Source organism: Harpia harpyja, chromosome Z, assembly GCF_026419915.1.
Source record: "Harpia harpyja isolate bHarHar1 chromosome Z, bHarHar1 primary haplotype, whole genome shotgun sequence".
Classification (NCBI taxonomy): domain Eukaryota; kingdom Metazoa; phylum Chordata; class Aves; order Accipitriformes; family Accipitridae; genus Harpia; species Harpia harpyja.
The window spans coordinates 26,751,156-26,769,856 of record NC_068969.1 but is presented as its reverse complement, the minus strand read 5'-3'; the positions used below and the strand labels follow the sequence as shown (position 1 = coordinate 26,769,856).

Here is an 18,701-nt window from a genome sequence, read left to right as displayed (position 1 = left end):
AATGAGCGGAAGCGGGAGGTGTTTCTACCCCCTGAGGGCGGGGTGGGCGCCGCACGGCGGCAGGCGCATGCGCGTTGGGAGGCGGCGCAGCCCCGCCCCTCTGCCGCCCCCACGCGCAGGCGCGCTGCCCCCGCGCCGCATGCGCAGTCGGAGGCAGCGACGCGGCGCATGCGCAGTACGGACCCGGGGCAGGCGAGCGGGGTCTTTCCCTCTGCGTCCCCCCCCTCCCCTCGACAGCCCCCCTCCCATCCTCCTCCCCGTCCGTCTCCGCTTCCTGCGTGCGTGGGCCCGGAGCGGGCGGGGCTTCCGGGAGCGCGGGCGCCGTCGGGGTTGATAAGGCGGAACGGGGAGGGGGGGGGAGCCCCACCGCTACCGGGATGAGCGACGGCAGCCGGGCGGGCCTGAGGCGTCCATGACAGGTGAGGCGCCAGCCCTGCTTCCCCACCACCACCGCCACCCCGCGTCGCGCAATGGGCTCGCCCGTCCCCTGCTGGGCACCGCGTGGAACGCACCACCCGCGCCCCTCCACCAGGGGTGCGCGGCGCCGCCCCCCTCCCCACCCCCCCAGCGCCGCGCAATGGACCCGTCCGTCTCCTGAGGGGCGCCGCGGGATCCGCAGCACCCGTGAAGTGGTCGGGGGGCGGGCGGGGGGCGAGAGCGCCCCCCCCATGGCCCCGCGATGCGCCCGCCCGCCGCGGTGCGGGGGATGCTATGGGGAGTGAACCACTCGCCGCTAGGCGGGGGGGGAATGCAGTGGGGGGGCTAAGCTGGGCTGGGGTGGCCTTACCGTGGGGGGGGGCTCTGTCCTAGGGGTGATTGGATTGGGGAGTCTGTGCAGGCTGGGGGGGCCTGAAATGCGGGTCCAAGGCAGGCTTGGGGGGCCTGTCCTAGGGGCCTGAGATGGGGGTGACTGGTAGGTTGGGGGGGTGCCTGTCCCAGGGGCCTGAGCTGGGGGGCCCTGGCAGTCCTGGGGGTGGCCCAGGCAGGCTTGGGGGGGGGGGGGGGGAGATGCTTATCTAGGCAGATGACATGGGGGGCCAGTCCTAGGGCCCTGGCAGGCTTGGGGGGGGCAGGTGGGGCTGGCAGTCTTTTGGGGGACTGAGGTGGAGGGCTCAGGCAGGCTTGGGGGGGGCTATCCTAGGGGTCTGATGTGGGGGGCCCCTGGCAGGCTGGGGGGCTATACTAGGACCTGGCAGGTTTGGAGGGCCCTGTCCGAAGGGGCTGAGGTGGGGGGGCTTGGAGGTCTCCTTGTGGGCCTCTGGGGTTTGGGGGGTTGTCTTTTGCCTGGGGGGGGGGGGCTTTGCCATGGGAGAACAGGATCTGGGGGCTCCCTGCAGATTGAGGCACCTCTGCTGGGTAGGGAGGCTGTGCTGGGGGACACCCCCCCCCCCCCCCCCCCCCCAAGTATTCTCCCCCAGGGAGAAGCAGCAGCAGTGGGGGACCCAGCCACCCCCTGAGCAAGCCCACCCAAGTGCTTTACCCCCACATAAGTAAGTAATAACTGCAGCCTCCTGCCTGCCTCTGCAGCCCAGGGGGGTACCCGGCACCCAACCCCCCCTGCCCCTCTGGAGGAGGGGGCTCGGGCTGTGTTGTCTCTGCGGCTTTCAGCACTGACACCTTTCAGACCTTCTCTGAAAGCTCCTCGCCGCGCATCCCTGGGACAGGATGCACGCCACCACACTTTGAGATCCAAATCTTTTACGGCGCCACTTCACAGCTGGTTTAAAGTTTCTTGAGCGCGCCTGAAATGGGGCTTTCTTGGTGTGTTTTTTAATCGCCGCTTTTCGGTGCGTGCCTGAAAACCGCTCTCATGGCGTCTGTGGGGCTGTCAGGATCCCTTGGTGGCAGATACAATCCCCATCCATCATGGGAAATAACCATAACAATCGGCTCAGAGAACGTGCCTAACGACTGCTGCTTGTTCCCGCTTTTCGTTAGCTGTCAGGATCATATTAAAAATCCTCCGGTGCCTTCAAGGACAAGGACGGGACCATGATGGGGTTTGACGCTTCAAGCTGCTGGCGATTCCTGAATCGCAATTCTCCCGCTGTTGTAATTATCCTTAAACACACCCAAAAAGCAACAATTTGTTTGTTTTTTTTTTTAAACCAACACCGTCTGTTTTTTTCATATTGCTGTTGAAAGAAGACTCGGTGTTGGCTGGGAGAAGTCCACAGGCTCCAGGTTTGAGAGCCTCGCCGTCCTGTGCTTTGCACAAAAATATAATCAAAGGCCAAGTACAATCAATTGAAGGCTTTTACTTGCAGCCAGGATAATTAGCACAGCATAGAAACAAGCCCTGGATGCGAACAAGCCCAGACCTCACCGAAAACATCTTTGTTCCACCACTGGGTTCGAAGGCTCGTTGCATCCTGACTGTGTTTTACCCACCTCCAATGCTGTGGATGCGCCAGCATCTCTCTGCTGTGCTGAAGTGTGGCTGCAGGATGAGCCAATCCCAAAATCCTGCAACCTCCATCCCTATCAAATCACTCACTTACGGGCTGTTTTTCATAATTTGGGGGATTTTTTTATTAAAGCCTCTTGTGATATCATTTGCATCTGTGGTCCGGATCCCTTGTGGGACACTTGCAGCAGGCTCAGCCTCTCCGGGCCAGCTCTGAAATTAATTAGAGCCCTTTTCTGCAGCAAGCTTTTTATTTCCTTTTTAATTAACATCAATGAGCTCTTTGCCAGAGCCTGTCTAGGAGCAGATCCATCTGGAGATCCACCCTTCAGCAGCTGGAGAAGCATTAGCTCCATGTGCTGCAAGGTCCTGCCTGTATTTATTCTGCCTGAATTGCCTGGCTGCCTGCCCCCCATCCTTACCCACGGCTGGGCGAGCAGAGGAGCCTCGGGTGAGCGGAGTCCCCAGAATCCTCCTCCCCATCTGGGATTGCAGGAGCATCCCAGGATGCTCACGGGGCAGGGGGTTCCCATTGGGAAGGCATGGGCAGATTTACATGAGCAAGGAACAGAAATTATTTCCCTTCCGCCTGCCATGCTTCCCTTCGGAAAACCCCTCGTCCCTGTAGCGGAGGGAGCTTTAAAGGTGAGATGAGAGGTTTTAAAATGAGGCTGGAGGTTTGGGAGTTAGGCAGGTGCTGGAACCGATCCACAGGGATTGGAAGGGAGTGGGAGGTCCTATCGGGATAACACTGTGTCCAGGGAATTCGTCTCAGGCTGCTCCGCCTCTTGTCTTGCTTTGGATGCAGCTGGAAAACCCCAAACCCTTGCACCTGGCCGCAAATTTATGGGGCTGGGTTTTATGGCAGGGGCAGCAAGCCCAAAGTGACTTTGGGGAAACCCAAGGTGGGGACAATCCCCTCCAGCCACTGCCGGGACGTGGCATGTCCCCTTGTCCTGCTGCCTCCCGTCGCCCAGCACAGTGGGATTTTGGAGCCCAGGGAGTTAATCCTGTCAGGTGACTCCGATTAATTTTTCTCTAGCTGTTTGTTTTGCAAGGGACTGTGCTCCCCCCCGTGCTTGTCCAACCCTCCCAAGGGTTTTTTAATCCCGTGTTGTGTGGCAGCTAGGTAGAGGGACAATGCCAACAAACCTGCTCTGTCCCAGCATCTCCAGGTTTGCAAGGCCTCCATGCTGATTTTTAACTTTGGGGGTGGGGTTTTTTTGGTGGAAACTGGTGCAGCGGAGGAGTTTTTAACTGGCATGTGGGGGTGGCTTTGTGCTGAAACTGGCTGCCTCCCCTCGAGGGAGGGGAAAGAAGAGCATCAGGAACTTTGCCGGCTTTCCTTGAGCATCTCTCTCTTCTCCCGCAGGTCGTCTCTGCTCTCGCTGCTCCTCCCGCTGCCGCCGGCGTTAGCCGCTTCCCCAGTCCTGCGGCAGAAAGGGGGTTAGAGCCCACGGCACCACCATGAATGAAGTGTCAGTCGTGAAGGAGGGCTGGCTGCACAAGAGAGGTGAGGGAGGCGAGCCGGGGAGCCGGCTCAGTGGCAGTGGCATACCTCCAAGGCTGGGTCACTGTAGGGAATCCGGCACTGCAGCTGCTGCCGGGAAAGGATAGCTCCGGTTTCCAGTTACTGGCAATTTTAACCTTTCCCCAGCGCAAATGCAGGGCGGTCTCTGCTTCCCCTCGCCCCAAAATGGCACGAGGCACCTTGGCACCGCAGGGCATCCCAAAACCCACCAATGCCTTCCCGCTTCAGCTTTCTCCTGCTCCTCGCTCAACTCAGCAGCTCTCCCGGCAATCAGCAACACCACTTCACTAGCGTTCGGTCTGTGCCACAAGCAAATCCTCCAGCAGCATCGTTTTTAATTGCTTGCTGCATTGGGAAGCCGGGGGACGATCCTAACATCTCTTCGCAGACAGTCTAACCCAGTTTGCCAAGCCACCTGCTGCAGTGGCCCTGCAGTGAGACCCCCAACCAGCCCCTTTATTTTTAGCCCTACAAGGGGAATGTTGCAGCATTGTAGCAGCTGCACACATGGGGGTTTATTTTTAGACCCATTGATGGTGGCTCTTATTTTTCCTTCCGTTGCTGAGGGCCGTTTGCAAGGGGACCATGTGTGAAAGCCATCTGCCTCCAGCCACCTTTCTCCCACCGGCAGCCCAGCTGGATCCTTGTGTCCAGCAGGTTCATGGATTCCTCCTTCTGGGAAAATATAGCTGGAGAGAGGGAAGCCAGGGCCTCTCTCTGATGCTGTTTCTTTATCCAGAGCTGCTGAGGCTGCTTTGGGTCAATTTTGGAGCTGCCAGGGGAAGCATGAAGCTTTTTTGTGCTGTGTTACCTCAGATCAAGCATGTTTCAGGCTAACCCACTGCTTGCACCTCTCCTAAATTACACCAGCTGGCTGCTTTTTGCAGGAGCTTCTCTGAAGCAGCTCCTAGAAAACAGCTGGAAGAAAAATATCCACTTATTTTTCTGTCTATGAGGGGTCTTTCTGCCATTTAATTTTCCACCTCAGCATTGGGACCCCCTACGAGGGGTCCTTCCCTGAAAACCCCTGCACCACCCCCTGCGCCCCCCTCTTTCTCACAGGGGAATACATCAAAACATGGCGACCCCGGTATTTCCTGCTGAAAAGTGATGGCTCCTTCATTGGCTACAAGGAACGGCCAGAGACGTCCGACCACAGCTTGCCACCTCTGAATAACTTCTCCGTGGCAGGTATGTTGGCACGTGTGGCTTCAGAGCTGTCCGTGGTTACAAGCCAGCATTGGGCAGGGTGTCCTCATCACCGATGCTGTTAGGGAAGATTTTGGGTTGAGGATATTTGATCCCAAACCATCCTCTTCCCTTTTTTTACACAGAGTGCCAGCTGATGAAGACTGAGCGGCCTCGGCCCAACACCTTTGTCATCCGATGCTTGCAGTGGACGACAGTCATTGAGAGGACTTTCCACGTGGACTCTCCCGAAGAGCGGTAGGCACACGGGATGGCCCCTTCCTTTGGGAATCCGGGATAAATAGCACGTTGTGTTGATCCTAGCTGCAGGAGAGCCCCAAAATCTCTCAGCTGTGATTCCCATCTGCCTGCAAAGGCTGGAGGGGCAGGCGCAGCCCCCTGTGGTGATCCTCAGCACCTCCTTGTGCCACCGATCCCCTTTTTCTCCATAGTGAGGAGTGGATGCGAGCTATCCAGACAGTAGCAAACAGCCTGAAGAACCAGGAACCAGAGACGGACACAATGGATTACAAGTGCGGATCTCCTAGTGACAGCACCGGTGCTGAGGAGATGGAGGTGGCTGTCGGCAAAACCCGCACCAAGGCTGTAAGTCGCCCCCGGCACAGCACCATCTCTTGCCGCAAGCAGGATTGTGGTGGATTGGGACTGCCAAGTGATGAGGGAGGTTTATGGGATAAACCTCATCCCCATGGTGTCCGCTGTCACCAGGATAATGGCGGGTGAAATAGCTCAGAAAACCCTTTCCCATCCCGGATCCTGCTTGACCACGTTGCAAATTCTCACCTCCATCTCCCTGTTTCTCCCCAGACCATGAATGATTTTGATTACCTGAAGCTCCTGGGAAAGGGTACTTTTGGCAAAGTCATCCTGGTGCGGGAAAAGGCCACTGGCCGCTATTACGCCATGAAGATCCTACGGAAAGAGGTCATCATTGCAAAAGTAAGTGCCAAACCCCAGTGGAGGGTGAGGGGAGCCGGCAGGGCTTAGGGGATCACAGAATCATAAAATAGTTTGGGTTGGAAGGGACCTTTTAAAGGTCATGTAGTCCAAACCCCCAAATGTTGGGAGGGCTTTCAAAACATGCCTCCAAAGCTGCCAAGCAATGGCCAGCTCCTGCTGTGCTCTAAATGCTGGGGGATTCCAGGAATTACCCTTATTTTAAAACCCCAGGTGTGTGTTGGGAATAGTTGGCAGCCATGAAAAATCTCTGATTTTTCAGAAACGATGGGGGATAAATGGCACTTAATTTCTCCTCCCTTTGCAGGATGAGGTGGCGCACACTGTTACAGAGAGCCGGGTACTGCAGAACACCAGGCACCCCTTCCTTACTGTAAGTACGGCTGGTAGTAGTGAGGAAGCAAAGGGGCAGCACACTGGGATCCCCAGCACGCCCCAGAACAACTGTTCCCTTCCCCTTACTACCTTCTCTGGAAGCATGGAGCCCCACAGCTTCTCTAAGACCTTTTTTTCCCCCCTCTTGCAGGCGCTGAAATACGCCTTTCAGACAAACGACCGGCTGTGCTTTGTCATGGAGTATGCCAATGGTGGAGAGGTGGGAGCTTAAGACCCAATGCTCTCCTCAGGGCTTGGAAGGATCTTGTCTGCATGTCAAATTGCTGTTTTCAGCTCATTGGTGGATAATTTATTCCACAATCTCCCCTCAGCACATGTTTCGGGAGGTAGAGCACGTGGCTTTCCTCTTGCCCAAGCTTTCCTGGCTCTTCGCTCACCTGTCTCGCGCTTGATAATCGCAGCAAGGCCGTTGCATGCATGAAACAACTGTCCAGGGCCCCCAGGGCCCTCTTCCTCATCACCTGGGGAGCTGTGGAACCACAGCACCTCCAGCTATCACTGGCTCCGTTATCTTCCACCCTGTGCTGGTGTCCACCTTTGTTTCTCCACCCTGACACACTTTCCTTGCAAGGGGGAACACAGCCAATGGCACAGCCCCTCTTGCAGGCAATGCACGGCAGCATTTTCCCCCCAGCCTGTGCCGGCAGAGCGGAGGCTGTCAATATTTTGATTGCTCAAGGCGAGGAGCTTAGGACACATATGACCGCATTAGCTGCATGCTGAGAGCGATTAACATGGGTTTCAGTGGGTTTTTTCAAGCACTTTTTGATCAGCTGTTCTCTTTTTTTTTTTTTCTTAAGCTGTTTTTCCACCTCTCGAGAGAACGCGTCTTCACGGAAGACCGAGCCCGTTTCTACGGTGCAGAAATAGTCTCTGCGCTGGAGTACCTGCACTCCCGGGATGTGGTGTACAGGGACATTAAGGTACTAACCTGGCGACAGCGGCATCCATAAGCAGTGCCTTCGCCCCATCTTAGCGCCAGCGCAATTTTCATCTTCCTGGGCTGGTGTTTGGGGGTGTGGAGTCGCTCCCAGCTCTCCTAAAAATCACCCTCAGGGGCCTCAAAAGGTTTCAGCTGGCAGAGCATTGCACTCAGTTGATGCGAGCCCTTTCCCCACTCTCGCTTATTGTGGGTGGCGAAGAGCTGCTCTCTGCCTGGGGCTGGGGATGTTTTCACACACATTGTTGCAGGAGGGAGGGTAGGAGCTGGGGTTCAGCAGAAGAGAACATGAACTGGCCCTGTGGGGAGGTGTCACCCTCATCCCCATTATGCGGCAATGATGGATTGAGACCCCAGCCATCCGATGGAGCCATTTGGGGAGCAGTGTCCTGCTCCCATATCCTGCTCCCGTGCTCCCGACTTTGCTCAGCTCCAAACCTTTTTTCCCATCTGTCTGCTTTTTTTCAGCTGGAAAACCTCATGCTGGACAAAGACGGCCACATCAAAATCACCGACTTTGGGCTCTGCAAGGAAGGCATCACGGATGGAGCCACCATGAAGACTTTCTGTGGCACTCCTGAGTACCTGGCTCCGGAGGTACTTAAAGCATTCCCACAGCCAGGCTTTCCTTGAAACTCTTGTGCCAAAGAGGTTTTTCTGTGGAGGCTATTCCCAAAGTCCAAGATGGCAGTGGTTCAGCGGCGGTGTCCTGGTTTCAGCTGGGACAGAGTTAACTGTCTTCCTACTAGCTGGTACAGTGCTATGTTTTGAGTTCAGTATGCGAAGAATGTTGATAACACTGATGTTTTCAGTTGTTGCTCAGTAGTGTTTAGACTAAAGTCAAGGATTTTTCAGCTTCTCATGCCCAGCCAGCGAGAAGAGCTGGAGGGGCACAAGAAGTTGGCACAGGACACAGCCAGGGCACCTGACCCAAACTGGTGTCCCTTTTCCAAACACTTGGGTTGCAGGAGGGGTTGTATCTAGAATCGATTTCCCTTCTCCCTCCTTGTGTTGCTGCCTGGTTCTTTGGCCTCGTCAACACATCCTTTCCATATTCCCTCATGTAGGTCCTGGAGGACAACGATTACAGCCGCGCCGTGGACTGGTGGGGTCTGGGTGTCGTCATGTATGAGATGATGTGCGGTCGCCTCCCCTTCTACAACCAGGACCACGAACGTCTCTTCGAGCTGATCCTCATGGAGGAGATTCGCTTCCCTCGTACCCTCAGCCCCGAGGCCAAATCCTTGCTGGCCGGGCTGCTCAAGAAGGATCCCAAACAGAGGTGAGGGCCCACTGGGGATGGACGGGGGGAACCACAGCACTGCTGGCGGTTCTGGACATGCCTCTCTGTGTCTGCAGGCTCGGTGGAGGTCCCAGCGATGCCAAGGAGGTGATGGAGCATCGCTTCTTCGCCCCCATCAACTGGCAGGACGTGGTTCAGAAGAAGGTAGGAAGGGAAGGGAGTGCTTTGAGGGGGCGAAGGGACAGGCAGGCACTTGGCACACTGCTGGCGAGCAAATTTCTCCTGTTCTCCATCAGCTGGTCCCGCCATTCAAGCCCCAAGTGACGTCTGAGATCGACACACGGTATTTCGATGACGAGTTCACTGCCCAATCCATCACCATCACCCCACCGGATCGCTGTGAGTGCCAATGCTGCCCAGAAATGGGAACCCCCTTTGTTACCTATACACCTTCCTCTCATGCAACCTCATTTTCCTGTCACCATCATGGTGGTGGGTGTCACCTGAGGGGCTGGTGGCATAGCTGTCACACCTCTATAAAAGCTCAGGGTCCCTCTCGCTGCCTTGGAGAGGTCTTGGGCAGCTTTAGTGGCATCACTGCCATGGGAGGGAGCAGGGAAACTTGTGAAGACACCAGGGAGGCTTCATCAGCCTGTCCCTCACCCTCAAACCCTTCTCTGTCCATGGCTTTGCAGATGACAACATGGGCTCCCTGGAGAATGACCAGCGGACGCACTTCCCCCAGTTCTCCTACTCCGCCAGCATACGGGAGTAACCAGTAGCAGCAGGATTCAGCCTCCGAGGAGGGTTTGGGGGTTCACTCATGGCGGGGGGGATTTTTCTTCCGTGCCTGGCAGAAGGGGGGCAGGAAGCTGCGGCTCACCAGCGTTGTGCCGCAGCACCTTTCAGAAGCCATACCCCTACAAAGTGCTCTTGCTCTATGGCTCCCACTGGCACCAAGCCGTGCCTCCTGCCCCTAGCCTAGGACTGCTTTGATTTTTATTATTATTATTTTTATTTTTTAAACTCCTAGAAGTGCTCGCAGCTTTTTAAACCAACCCCCACTTCCCCACAACTGTGGCCTTGACCCCCCCGAAGCTCAGCCAGCCCTCCACCCAGTAAAACCCACGGCTCCCAGTTGGGGAGAAGCCGTTTTGACAGCAGTAGGGAGGGGAAAAAAACCCCCATGGCCGGGATCCAATGCTGGCTGCCCGGAGGAGGGGGGAACAATAGGGCAGGACCCCCCCCCCCCCCCGAGACCGTGGTGTGCATGTCTTAGCCCCTCAAATCCTCCCACCTCTGCTTTGAACTGAACCTGCAGTGACCGAAAACCACCAGTATCCCTGGATCGGCGCCTTGGCAGAGGGGAGTGCCTCGACCCTGCGGCCGGCCAGCGTGGCCCTAAGGAAAATGCGATCCTAAAAGCAATAGTTTGGCTTCTCCGGTGCCTTAAAGCCAGGAGGCGCAGTGATGCCGGGCTCAGTGACACCGGCCACATCCTCCACCATCCTCAGTGGATGATGGCGTCGCCAGAGTTGTTGCAGAGGGACAGGGCTTCTTGCCACCGCACCAGCAGCTTGGCAACCCTGGCTGCCAGTGTCGGGACTGGGTTTATTCTGGCATGCACCGTTGATCCACACCCAACATGCTCCGTGGATGCCTTTCTGTAGAGGCCACTGTCACCGGGGCTGTTGGCTGCAGACCCGGCTGGCATGGCACAACACCGGTGGGACCCGGCGGTTGGGGAGCATCACCTTCACCACAGTGCCCGCACCAACAAGCCAGGCCAGTGACAAGCTGGACTTGCCACCTGGTGTCTCCTGGCGCAGCTGACACCAGGGCCACAGTTTGGAGGTAGGAATTTGGTGCCTGGTACCGCTTCCCTGCAGGGAGGAACTGAGAAAAGTTGCTGTTTCTTTCTTGGTTCCTAGTTGCCCAAATTCAGTTGAATTAATTTAAAAATACCAGAGCTGGGCGGGGGGAATGAGACCCCCTCAACAAGGTGGCAGTGGCCCGGCATCCCGGGCGCAGCAGCCAGCTGGCAGCTCTCACCTGCCCTTGTATTTGTACGGTACAAGCAATAAAATGGGGGGTTGTTTTTTTTTTTTTTTGTTCGTTTTTTTTTCTTTTCTGGAGGAATTAGGATCTTGGGCTCCTCTGGGGCAGGGGGAGTGGAGGCCAAGGGCCCCAGCTGCTCCCCCCAGCTCCCCGGAGGGACCCAGGCACTACTACGGTTAATTCCCCTGGGGCCTGAGTAGTGGTCCCTAAGTGGGGGTCCCTAAGGACCCGAATACACCTCCCTGGGACCCCCCCATCATCCTAATAGTGCTCCCTGGGCTCTCTATTATGCGTCTCCGTATGTCCCCATGCATCACGTGTCCCTGGCCCTACAGCTGTCCCCGTGGCAAGTGACAGCACAGGACACAGCAGTGGTCACCAAGCACTTTACTGATGGCTCCCAGTACAGCCCAGAGTCCCCAGCGGGTGCAGGCTGGGAGTGACGGGTAACAGCGGGGCTCAGAACTGCAGGAACTCGGCCACGAAGGCAACCAGGATCTTGCACAGGGCTTCCATGGTGGGGGGGTGCAGGTTGTCCTCGGTGTCCTCAAGCGTGTGCCATACACGTGGGAAGGGCGTGGGGATAAGGTGCAGCACGGGGACACCTGCAGGGACACGGGTGGGACACAGTGGGAGGGCACGTCCCCCGGGACGTCAGCCCACGGGACCCCAGCTGCCCACCCTGCTCCTTGCCCTGGTCACGCAGCATGGGGACACGGGGATGGTGCGTCCCAGGGCACAGGAGGACAATGCGCCCCAGGGGACAGGGGAGAGGTGGAGACGTCACCTCGCTGGAGGAAGGGGACGTGGTCATCCTCGACAGGTCCTGGGGCCGGGCTGAGGCGGAAGAAGGGCTGGTCCTGGGGGAGGACATGCAGCAGCCCCAGCCGCCGCAGGCGCTGCTCTGCACCAGGGACACAGGGAGAACGTGGCGGGGCAGAACCTCCTGTGACATCCCCAGCCTCGTCCTCTCTGTCCCCATCACAGCCCCTTGTCCCCATCCCATCCCTGTTTCTATCCCTGTCCCAACCCTGTGTCCCACCTCATTCCCCATCCGTGTCCCCATCCCCATGTCCCACCCGTGCCCTGTCCTCATCTGTGTCCCCGTGTCCTATCCCATCCCCGTCCCCATCCCACCCCCTTGTCCCCATCCCCATCCTGACCCTGTCCCCACCCCTCTGCCCCCGTCCCTGAGTCCCACCGATGGCGACGAGGCGCAGGAACCAGTGGTGGGTCCGGGGGAAGTGGCTGTGGATGGCAGGGTGACGGGTGCCCAGCAGGTCCAGCAGCACCAGCAGGCTCTGGGGACACCATCGTGGCCATGGGGACACCAGCACAGGCACAGGGACACCACAGTGCCACCGGTCAGATGCCGTGGGACTGTCCCAGCTGGGCCAACACCGTGCCACCACCCTTGAGGGTCCCCAGACCATCCCAGTTGGGTCACGGCAGTGGCAGGGACCATCCCGGCTGGGCCAATGCCATGTCACCACACTCCAGTGCCCTTGGATCAACTCACCACCCTTGGCCATCATCCTTGGATGCCATGGGACCATCCCAGCTGGGTCACAGCCAACAGACCACCCCAGCACAGTGCCACCACCCTCAGGTGCCACCAGACCGCCCTCAAACCGCCGTGGGGCTTGATGCCACTCACCATGGTGGTGATCTGGGTGCCGTGTGGCCCGTGGGGGGTGGCAGCCATACGTGCCGCCAGGTGCCGGGCGCCGTAGAGGGAGTCAGTGACGCTCCAGTCCCCGAAAGCTTCTTCCCCATCCAGGAACAGCAGCTGCAGCGTCACTTCTGCGCCCTGCTGGGACCCAGGCATCCAGCGGGTGGGGGACCCAGGCATTTGGGGGGGGGACCCCAGGTGTCCCGGGGTGGGGGGGGGGGAACCCCAGGTGTCCTGGGTGGGGGGGGGTCAGGAGGGACCCAGGTATCCTGGGTGGTCACAGGATGGAGCTGGGTGTCCTCGGGGGGGGGGGGGGCTGTCAGGAGGGACCCAGATGTCTGGGGGGGACCCAGGCATCCTGGGGGGGGGGGGGGGGGCAGTCCAGGCCTTTGGACCACCCGTCACCCACCCTGTCCTTAGCACGTCGCAGGGGCCGGTCAAGGGCAGCTGCCAGCTCCAGGAGGATGGCGCAGGGCACGGCCGAATCGGTGGCCCCCAAAAAGAGCTGCTGGCTGGGACCAGGGGGCAAGATCTTTGTGTCGTAGTGACAGGCGAGGACCAGGCGGCGGGGGGCGGCGGGGGCGACCGTGGCCACCACGTTGGTGAAGGTCACTGGTCCCCGGGGAGTCACTGCTTCGAAGGCGTCAAGTTCCAGGTGCCAGGCAGCCCCCAGGGCACCCAAGCACCCCATGATGTGCTGCAGGGACGGGGACACCGGAGAGAGGCATGGCAGCATCGCAGGGTGGGTGCAGTGGGGGGTGGGGGGGGGTGGGGGGGTGGTGTCTTACCTGGCGGGCAGCGCGGCTCCCAGGCCCCCCTGGCACCCGTTCTCGCAGGAGGGGCCGCAGGAAGGTGTCCCGCAGGCGGGTGGGATCCAGCTGCCCCAGCAGCACCCGTAGAGCCTGCTCCGAGGGTGGACCGGGGGGGGGCTGGAGGGGGCTCTGTCAGTGTTTGGGGGGGGGGGTGGAGAGGGTGTTGGGGTCCCGTGGGGGAGGTGGGGTTCCCTGGAGGGGTCTAGGGGCCCCTCATGATGGGGTCTGGGGAGCCTTAGGAAGTTTGGTACCCTGGGGGGGGGGGGGGGCCTGAGGGATGTTGTGGGGCTCCAGGGGGGGTGTCTGGGTGCCCCTGGAGAGGTCTGGGGTGCCCATAGATGCACTGGGTGCCCCCATGATGAGGTCTGGGGGGGCTCAGGGAGGGGGCTGAGGACACTGTGGGATGTCTGGGGGCCCTGAGGGGGGCTGGGAGCCCCCCCGGGGGTCTGAGGGGCCCTGGAGAGGGCTCTATAAGTCCTTGGGGATGTTGGGGGTCCCTGGAAGGGTCTGAGGGGCCCATGGATGCATTGTGCGGCCCCATGATGGGCTCCAGGGTGCCCTGGGGGGGCTCGGAGGAGGGTGAGGGCCCTGGGGGGGAGGTCTGGGTGCCCCGGGACCCATTGGGCGCCACCGCGACCGAGTCTGGGGGACCCCAGGGGATTGGGGGGGGGGGTGTCCTCAGGGGGGCTGGGGGCCCAGGGGAGGTCGGGGGGGTCTCCATGGGGTCTGGGGGCTCCCGGGGATAGCGTGGAAATGCTGGGCATCCCCTCCCCGGGAACCCCCCCCCTCCCCGAGACCCACCGGGACCTCCCCTCCCCCCCGCTCACCGGGCCAGTGCCCCGTTCCCCGCCGGGCCATGCGACGTAGAGGAGGGCGGCAGCAGCGGCCGCCAGCGCCAGGAGCGGCAGCAACGGTCGGGGACAGCGGCGCGACCGCGGGCAGAGCCCAGGACCCGGCAGCGGAACCGGCACCGCCACCGGGCCGGGACCGGGCCCCGAACCCGCGGCCCGGGCCCGGCGGGAGCCACCGGGGCCCTTCCGCATGGCGCGGGGGCGTGGCCTCCTCCGCAAGGGGCGTCGCCTCCGTGGGGGCGGCGCCGTGGAGGGTAGCCAGGCGACGGGGACGCCGCTGATAGGGCGCGGGGCAGAGCTCGCGCGCTAGGCCCAGCCCTCTCCCCGAACGGCGGGCTCTGGGGTGAGAGCCAGGGCGCATGCGCGGTGGCCCTGGGCACACAGCGCGGGCGAGACCGCGGGGGCGGAGCCACGGCTGAGACGTCACTCTCAACGTGTGATGTCACGACAGATGTCACCTGGGGTGGGGGCATCGCTCCAGGCGGGGATGTTCACCTCGGACCAGGACACCAGGCCAGAGGCGTGACCCTGGATGGGGACGTCACCGCCAATGTGGATGTCGCCCTGTACTGGCAGGTCACCTGGGATGGGGATGTCACCCTCCACGGGGCTGATGTCATCCTCCACGGGGCTGATGTCATCCTCCACAGGGCTGATGTCATCCTCCACGGGGCCATCACCCTCCACAGTGCCATCGCCCCAGACGGCACCATCACCCTCCACAGGGCCACCACCCTCCTCGGGGCCATCAGCCCAGCTGGGGTCACGGCCACAGGGTTTTCGCCCTCCGCAGGGCTTTCACCCTCCACGGGGACATCAGCCCAGCTGGCGTCATCGCCGTGGGGCCAGCACCCTCCACATGGTCATGACCTTCCCCAGAGACATCACCCTCCGTGGAGACATCACCCTCCATGGGGCCACCCCCTGCCCCCGCTGCTACCACCCCCTCTCTCTCCACCCCCTCCGCTTGGTGCCTTTTTTTTTTTTTTTTTTCCTTCCAGTCTTGGGGTTTGATGATTTTTTTTTTTTTTTCCACCTTCTCCTTTGCCCTTTCCAGCAACCGCCACGGCCAAACACCCCCCTCTATGTCCCCCACATCCGCCACCACCGTCCCTGCCGGCGCTTGTCCCTTCACCTGCCGTCATCGCGCCGGGTGGCTGGGTGTACCCAGTTGTTATCGTGCAAGCCCACCCTGCAACCAGGCGCTTCCTTATCGGGTCTCCGGCAGCACATCCAGTAGGATCGGCCGTAAGGCAGGTCATGGTGGTAGGGCTTGGGATGCCATCGGCACAGGGACACGTCCCCCTTCTCATAATGCTTCTTGCACTGCTTGCAGGGGTCGTCGCGGTAGAGGGGGTCGCGGTTCCAGCGGGAATCGGTGGCCTGCACCCCGAAGGTCTCGATGATGGACTTGAAGTAGTGACAGGAGCACTTGAGGGCAGCCAGCGCTTGAGTAGGCAGGTAGCTGAAGATCTTCACCATGACGTGCTCTGGCAGCAGAAGCATGTACTGCCGGGGCTCCAGCAGCCGCTGGATCTTGAAGCGGATCTCCAAAAAGTCGTGGGAGACGTGACGGTACAACCGGCAAAGCGAGGGGTCGGGGACAGCTGATGGCTCCTCGCTGGCCTCCGTGTCCTCCACCGCCGGTGTCTCCTCAGGGACGGGCAGGAGGAAGAGCTGCCCCGGTGGTGGGTCCTCCTGCACCGGCGCCGGCAGCCGCACTGTCTCCTCCTTCATCTTCTTGGCGCTGTCCTTGCCAAAGAAGACGCATTGGTCCACCACCCCCGTCACCACCACGTCCACGTGGAAGCCAGAGGCGCAATCCCGCGCCGACGCCGATGCACCCTCACCAGTTCCTTCACCCATCTCCGGCTTGACAGCGGTCGCTGACCCCTCGCTGCACCCTATGTCCATGTCAGGGCCGTCCCCGTCCCCCTTGGGACCAGCGGTGGCCAGGAGGAACTCCACATTGTTGGGCAGCGCATCGCGGGACGGGCTGATCAGCTGGTAAAGGTCACAGGTGATCTTGTCCTTGGCGCGACCACTGGCATTACCACCACCGCTCGCCGTCCCACAGCTCATAAAAACGCAATTGGGACGCCCGACAGCACCCGACTCGGCTGCAGCGGCTCCAGCACGGGGCTCACGGCCGCTGGAGATGCGGAAGGCGATGCGCACCTCACCAGGACCCGGTGTCGATGATGCTGCCGCTGCTGCGGCACATTCAGCACCCGGGCGGCACAACCCGTTGGGTCGGGTGCCACCGTGCTCCCGCTGCCGTGACTCAAAGTGGGCAACAGCTTCTGCCACCCGGCTGCAATCGGAGCCACTCGGCGCTTTGGTTTCACCGCTGGCTGCCTCCATGAAGACAACTGGGGCGGCAGGAGCGCCGCAGGGCCGGGGGAAGCTCTGCAACGCCAGCGCCGTCCTCTGCTCCACCAACGCCACCATCTCTGCCACTGACAGCAAGTCGGGGGCTTCACTGGCAGCGGCGGAAGGTTCGCTGGGACACGGGCAAGCTGCGTCCTTGCTGCCAGTAGCCCATGCTGGGCTTGGCTTGCTCTTAGTGGGGTCATGGCAGCGCCGGCGCCGCTTGGCTTTGGAGCTATCGCTGCCCCAGTTGCCTTTTACCTTCATGGTGCTGGCGCGGCCGCCGCTGCCACCGCCGCCGCTGCCACCACCGCACTGGTGTGCCACAAAGAAAGCCACCTTCTCCTTGGTGTTGCCCGGTTTGATGACATACCACGTGTCCAGCAGCACCCGTCCTTCCTCTGCCGATGCTGGAGGAGCTGGGGCAGCATCGGCAGGAGCCGGTGGCGTGTTTTCGGAGGGGGCCTGGGCTCCAGCAGGCTCCTCGGTGGGACGGCAGGAGAAGGGTTTCTTGGTGGAGCCAGGGCCGGGGCATGGTTTGTTCTGGGAGTAAGTGCCGAAGGGCCGCGGGCACCAGAGCTGCAGCTGGGGGAAGGCGTTGGGCTCCATCAGGGCAGCATGGCACTGCCGACGATGCCGACGTTGCCGACGTCGTGGGCTGCCAGCGCCCGTGCCCAGGCCTGCCACGAGAGAAAGGGTGTTAATGGGGCTGGCGGGGATGGGGTGGGGATGGTGAGGACAGCATGGGGCTGGCAGGCCCAGTATGGGGCTGGTGGGGCCAGTATGGGGCTTTTGCGGATAGTATGGGGCTGGCAGGCCCAGTATGGGGTTGGTGGGGGCCAGTATGGGGCCAGTATGGGGCTTTGGGGGACAGTATGGGGCTGGCGGGGCCAGTATGGGGCCAGTATGGGGCTTTGGGGGACACTGTGGGGCTGGCAGGACAAACACGGAGCTGGAAGGGGTTAACGGAGCATTCCTGGGCCGTTCCCAGTACCGTTACTAGGTCGTACTGGGGTCACTGGGTTGAGCGCTGGGGGCGGTGCCCGGGCTGTGCCACTCACCCCCCACGTCCCGCCCCGTTTGCATACTCACAGGTCCCGCCCACTCGCGCACCCGGCCCAGAAGGCCCCGCCCCCTCACCGGCTCCGTCCCGGCACGGTCCGCAGGGGGGCGGGCCCGGCCCTTAAAGCGGCCGCGGCACCCAAGGAGGTGGGGCACGTCCGCCCCCACCCTTTTAACGACCGGCGGCTGCAGCCGTTTGTTGACAGGTCCTGCGCGCGAGGTGGCGGCCAATCAGGGAGTCGCGTTCGGGCCATGCCCATATATGGACGGCGGCAGCGCGGAGCGCGGGGGGCGTGGCCGGCGGAAGGGCGTGGCCGGCGAGGGGGGCGTGGTCAGATGTCCCCGCCCTCCCTTGGGCCGCGGGGACGGGAGGGGCGCGGACACGGTCTCGCGTGGGCCCCGGGGGGGGTGTGTCCCGCGCGCCCCACACACATCTGCGGGGGGAGGGGAGCCGATGACCCTCGTGGGTGACGCGAGGCCGGGCCTGTCCCCGCCCCAGGTGTGACACGGGGACACGCCCGCCGCCCCCCCACCTCGCGTCACGCTGGGACACGCGTGTCCCCGCGCGCGACACAGGGGCGCGCCCTCGGTCTCATGCCAGGCGAGGACAGCCCCGCCCCCGAGGGCAAAAGCCAGGGGCACGCGCGGCCCCGGTGTCGCACGGGCGCGGACCGGGAGGGGGGGGGGTGTGTGTGTGTGTCCCCACCACGATGTGTCACGGGTGGGACACGCCTGACCCCCGGTGTGCCGCGGGCACGGCTCCGTGCCCCTCCCCCCTCCCCGGCTGTGTCACGAGTGGGAGACGCCCGTCCCCCGGTGTGACACCCCCTCACCGGGCCCCGGCCCGGCGGCCCAGCGGTCGTTACCGAGCACGGGCCCGGGACTCCGCCACCCGCCCGCAGGGCGCCGCCACGCCCCGGGGCACCGCCCGCCCACGCCCACGCCCGCCCCCCCTCCCGTCCGTGGCCCGGGCCCCGCCCGGTGCCGCCGCCCCTCCCCCGCTCACCGGGCAGGTGCCGGGCGCGGCCGCTCCGCCTTCTCCGCGCCGCTTCCGGGGTGCCCCGCGCATGCGTTCACCCGCCGCCCTCCGCGCATGCGCCGAGAGGGGGACACTGGGAGGTGTAGTCCGCCGCTGGTGGGCCGCGAAGGCTCTGCGCATGCGCCGCTGGGCATGCTGGGAGTTGTAGTCCGCC

General features: G+C 61.7%; 3 protein-coding genes across 5 annotated transcripts; 1 reads left to right on the top strand and 2 right to left on the bottom strand.

Moving 5' to 3' along the window:
- Nucleotides 1-238: 238 nt before the first annotated feature.
- AKT2 (AKT serine/threonine kinase 2) lies at nucleotides 239-10,786 on the top strand. Its single transcript, XM_052777240.1, has 14 exons — nucleotides 239-419; nucleotides 3,780-3,920; nucleotides 5,001-5,129; nucleotides 5,273-5,384; nucleotides 5,579-5,732; nucleotides 5,955-6,086; nucleotides 6,412-6,477; nucleotides 6,631-6,699; nucleotides 7,301-7,423; nucleotides 7,909-8,037; nucleotides 8,508-8,722; nucleotides 8,800-8,887; nucleotides 8,980-9,082; nucleotides 9,379-10,786. Exons 2-14 carry the CDS (start codon nucleotides 3,875-3,877, stop codon nucleotides 9,456-9,458), a joined length of 1,446 nt encoding a protein of 481 aa, XP_052633200.1. The 5' UTR covers nucleotides 239-419; nucleotides 3,780-3,874; the 3' UTR covers nucleotides 9,459-10,786.
- Nucleotides 10,787-11,049: 263 nt separating this feature from the next.
- QPCTL (glutaminyl-peptide cyclotransferase like) lies at nucleotides 11,050-14,434 on the bottom strand. Of its 3 annotated transcripts, XM_052777243.1 has the most exons (7): nucleotides 14,053-14,427; nucleotides 13,202-13,342; nucleotides 12,823-13,110; nucleotides 12,399-12,551; nucleotides 11,943-12,042; nucleotides 11,529-11,645; nucleotides 11,114-11,346 (listed from the first exon to the last, which is right to left on the bottom strand). In XM_052777243.1, the coding sequence occupies exons 1-7, from the start codon at nucleotides 14,266-14,268 to the stop codon at nucleotides 11,201-11,203; spliced, it is 1,161 nt and encodes a 386-aa protein (XP_052633203.1). In that variant the 5' UTR covers nucleotides 14,269-14,427; the 3' UTR covers nucleotides 11,114-11,200. The 3 variants fall into 3 exon arrangements, with proteins under 3 accessions (XP_052633201.1, XP_052633203.1, XP_052633204.1); XM_052777241.1 differs by lacking the exon at nucleotides 11,943-12,042 and having other exon boundaries at nucleotides 11,050-11,346; nucleotides 14,053-14,434; XM_052777244.1 differs by lacking the exon at nucleotides 11,529-11,645 and having other exon boundaries at nucleotides 14,053-14,433.
- Nucleotides 14,435-14,481: 47 nt separating this feature from the next.
- FBXO46 (F-box protein 46) lies at nucleotides 14,482-18,592 on the bottom strand. The gene is made up of 3 exons (XM_052777239.1): nucleotides 18,515-18,592; nucleotides 15,212-17,126; nucleotides 14,482-14,604 (listed from the first exon to the last, which is right to left on the bottom strand). The coding sequence occupies exons 2-3, from the start codon at nucleotides 17,053-17,055 to the stop codon at nucleotides 14,568-14,570; spliced, it is 1,881 nt and encodes a 626-aa protein (XP_052633199.1). The 5' UTR covers nucleotides 17,056-17,126; nucleotides 18,515-18,592; the 3' UTR covers nucleotides 14,482-14,567.
- Nucleotides 18,593-18,701: the final 109 nt, after the last annotated feature.

Coding starts and splice junctions, on each gene's coding strand:
- FBXO46 (XM_052777239.1), bottom strand. CDS start 17,055: ATGGAGCCCAACGCCTTCCCCCAGCTGCAGCTCTGGTGCCCGCGGCCC. Junction 14,605..15,211: donor ACCCGGCGCGATGACGGCAG/GTGAAGGGACAA, acceptor GTCCCCATCCAG/GGTCACGCCTCTGGCCTGGT.
- AKT2 (XM_052777240.1), top strand. CDS start 3,875: ATGAATGAAGTGTCAGTCGTGAAGGAGGGCTGGCTGCACAAGAGAG. Junction 3,921..5,000: donor GGGCTGGCTGCACAAGAGAG/GTGAGGGAGGCG, acceptor TCTTTCTCACAG/GGGAATACATCAAAACATGG. Junction 8,888..8,979: donor AGGACGTGGTTCAGAAGAAG/GTAGGAAGGGAA, acceptor GTTCTCCATCAG/CTGGTCCCGCCATTCAAGCC.
- QPCTL (XM_052777241.1), bottom strand. CDS start 14,268: ATGCGGAAGGGCCCCGGTGGCTCCCGCCGGGCCCGGGCCGCGGGTTCG. Junction 11,646..12,398: donor GCACCCAGATCACCACCATG/GTGAGTGGCATC, acceptor TCCCTGGTGCAG/AGCAGCGCCTGCGGCGGCTG. Junction 11,347..11,528: donor CGTCCCCTTCCTCCAGCGAG/GTGACGTCTCCA, acceptor GTGTCCCTGCAG/GTGTCCCCGTGCTGCACCTT.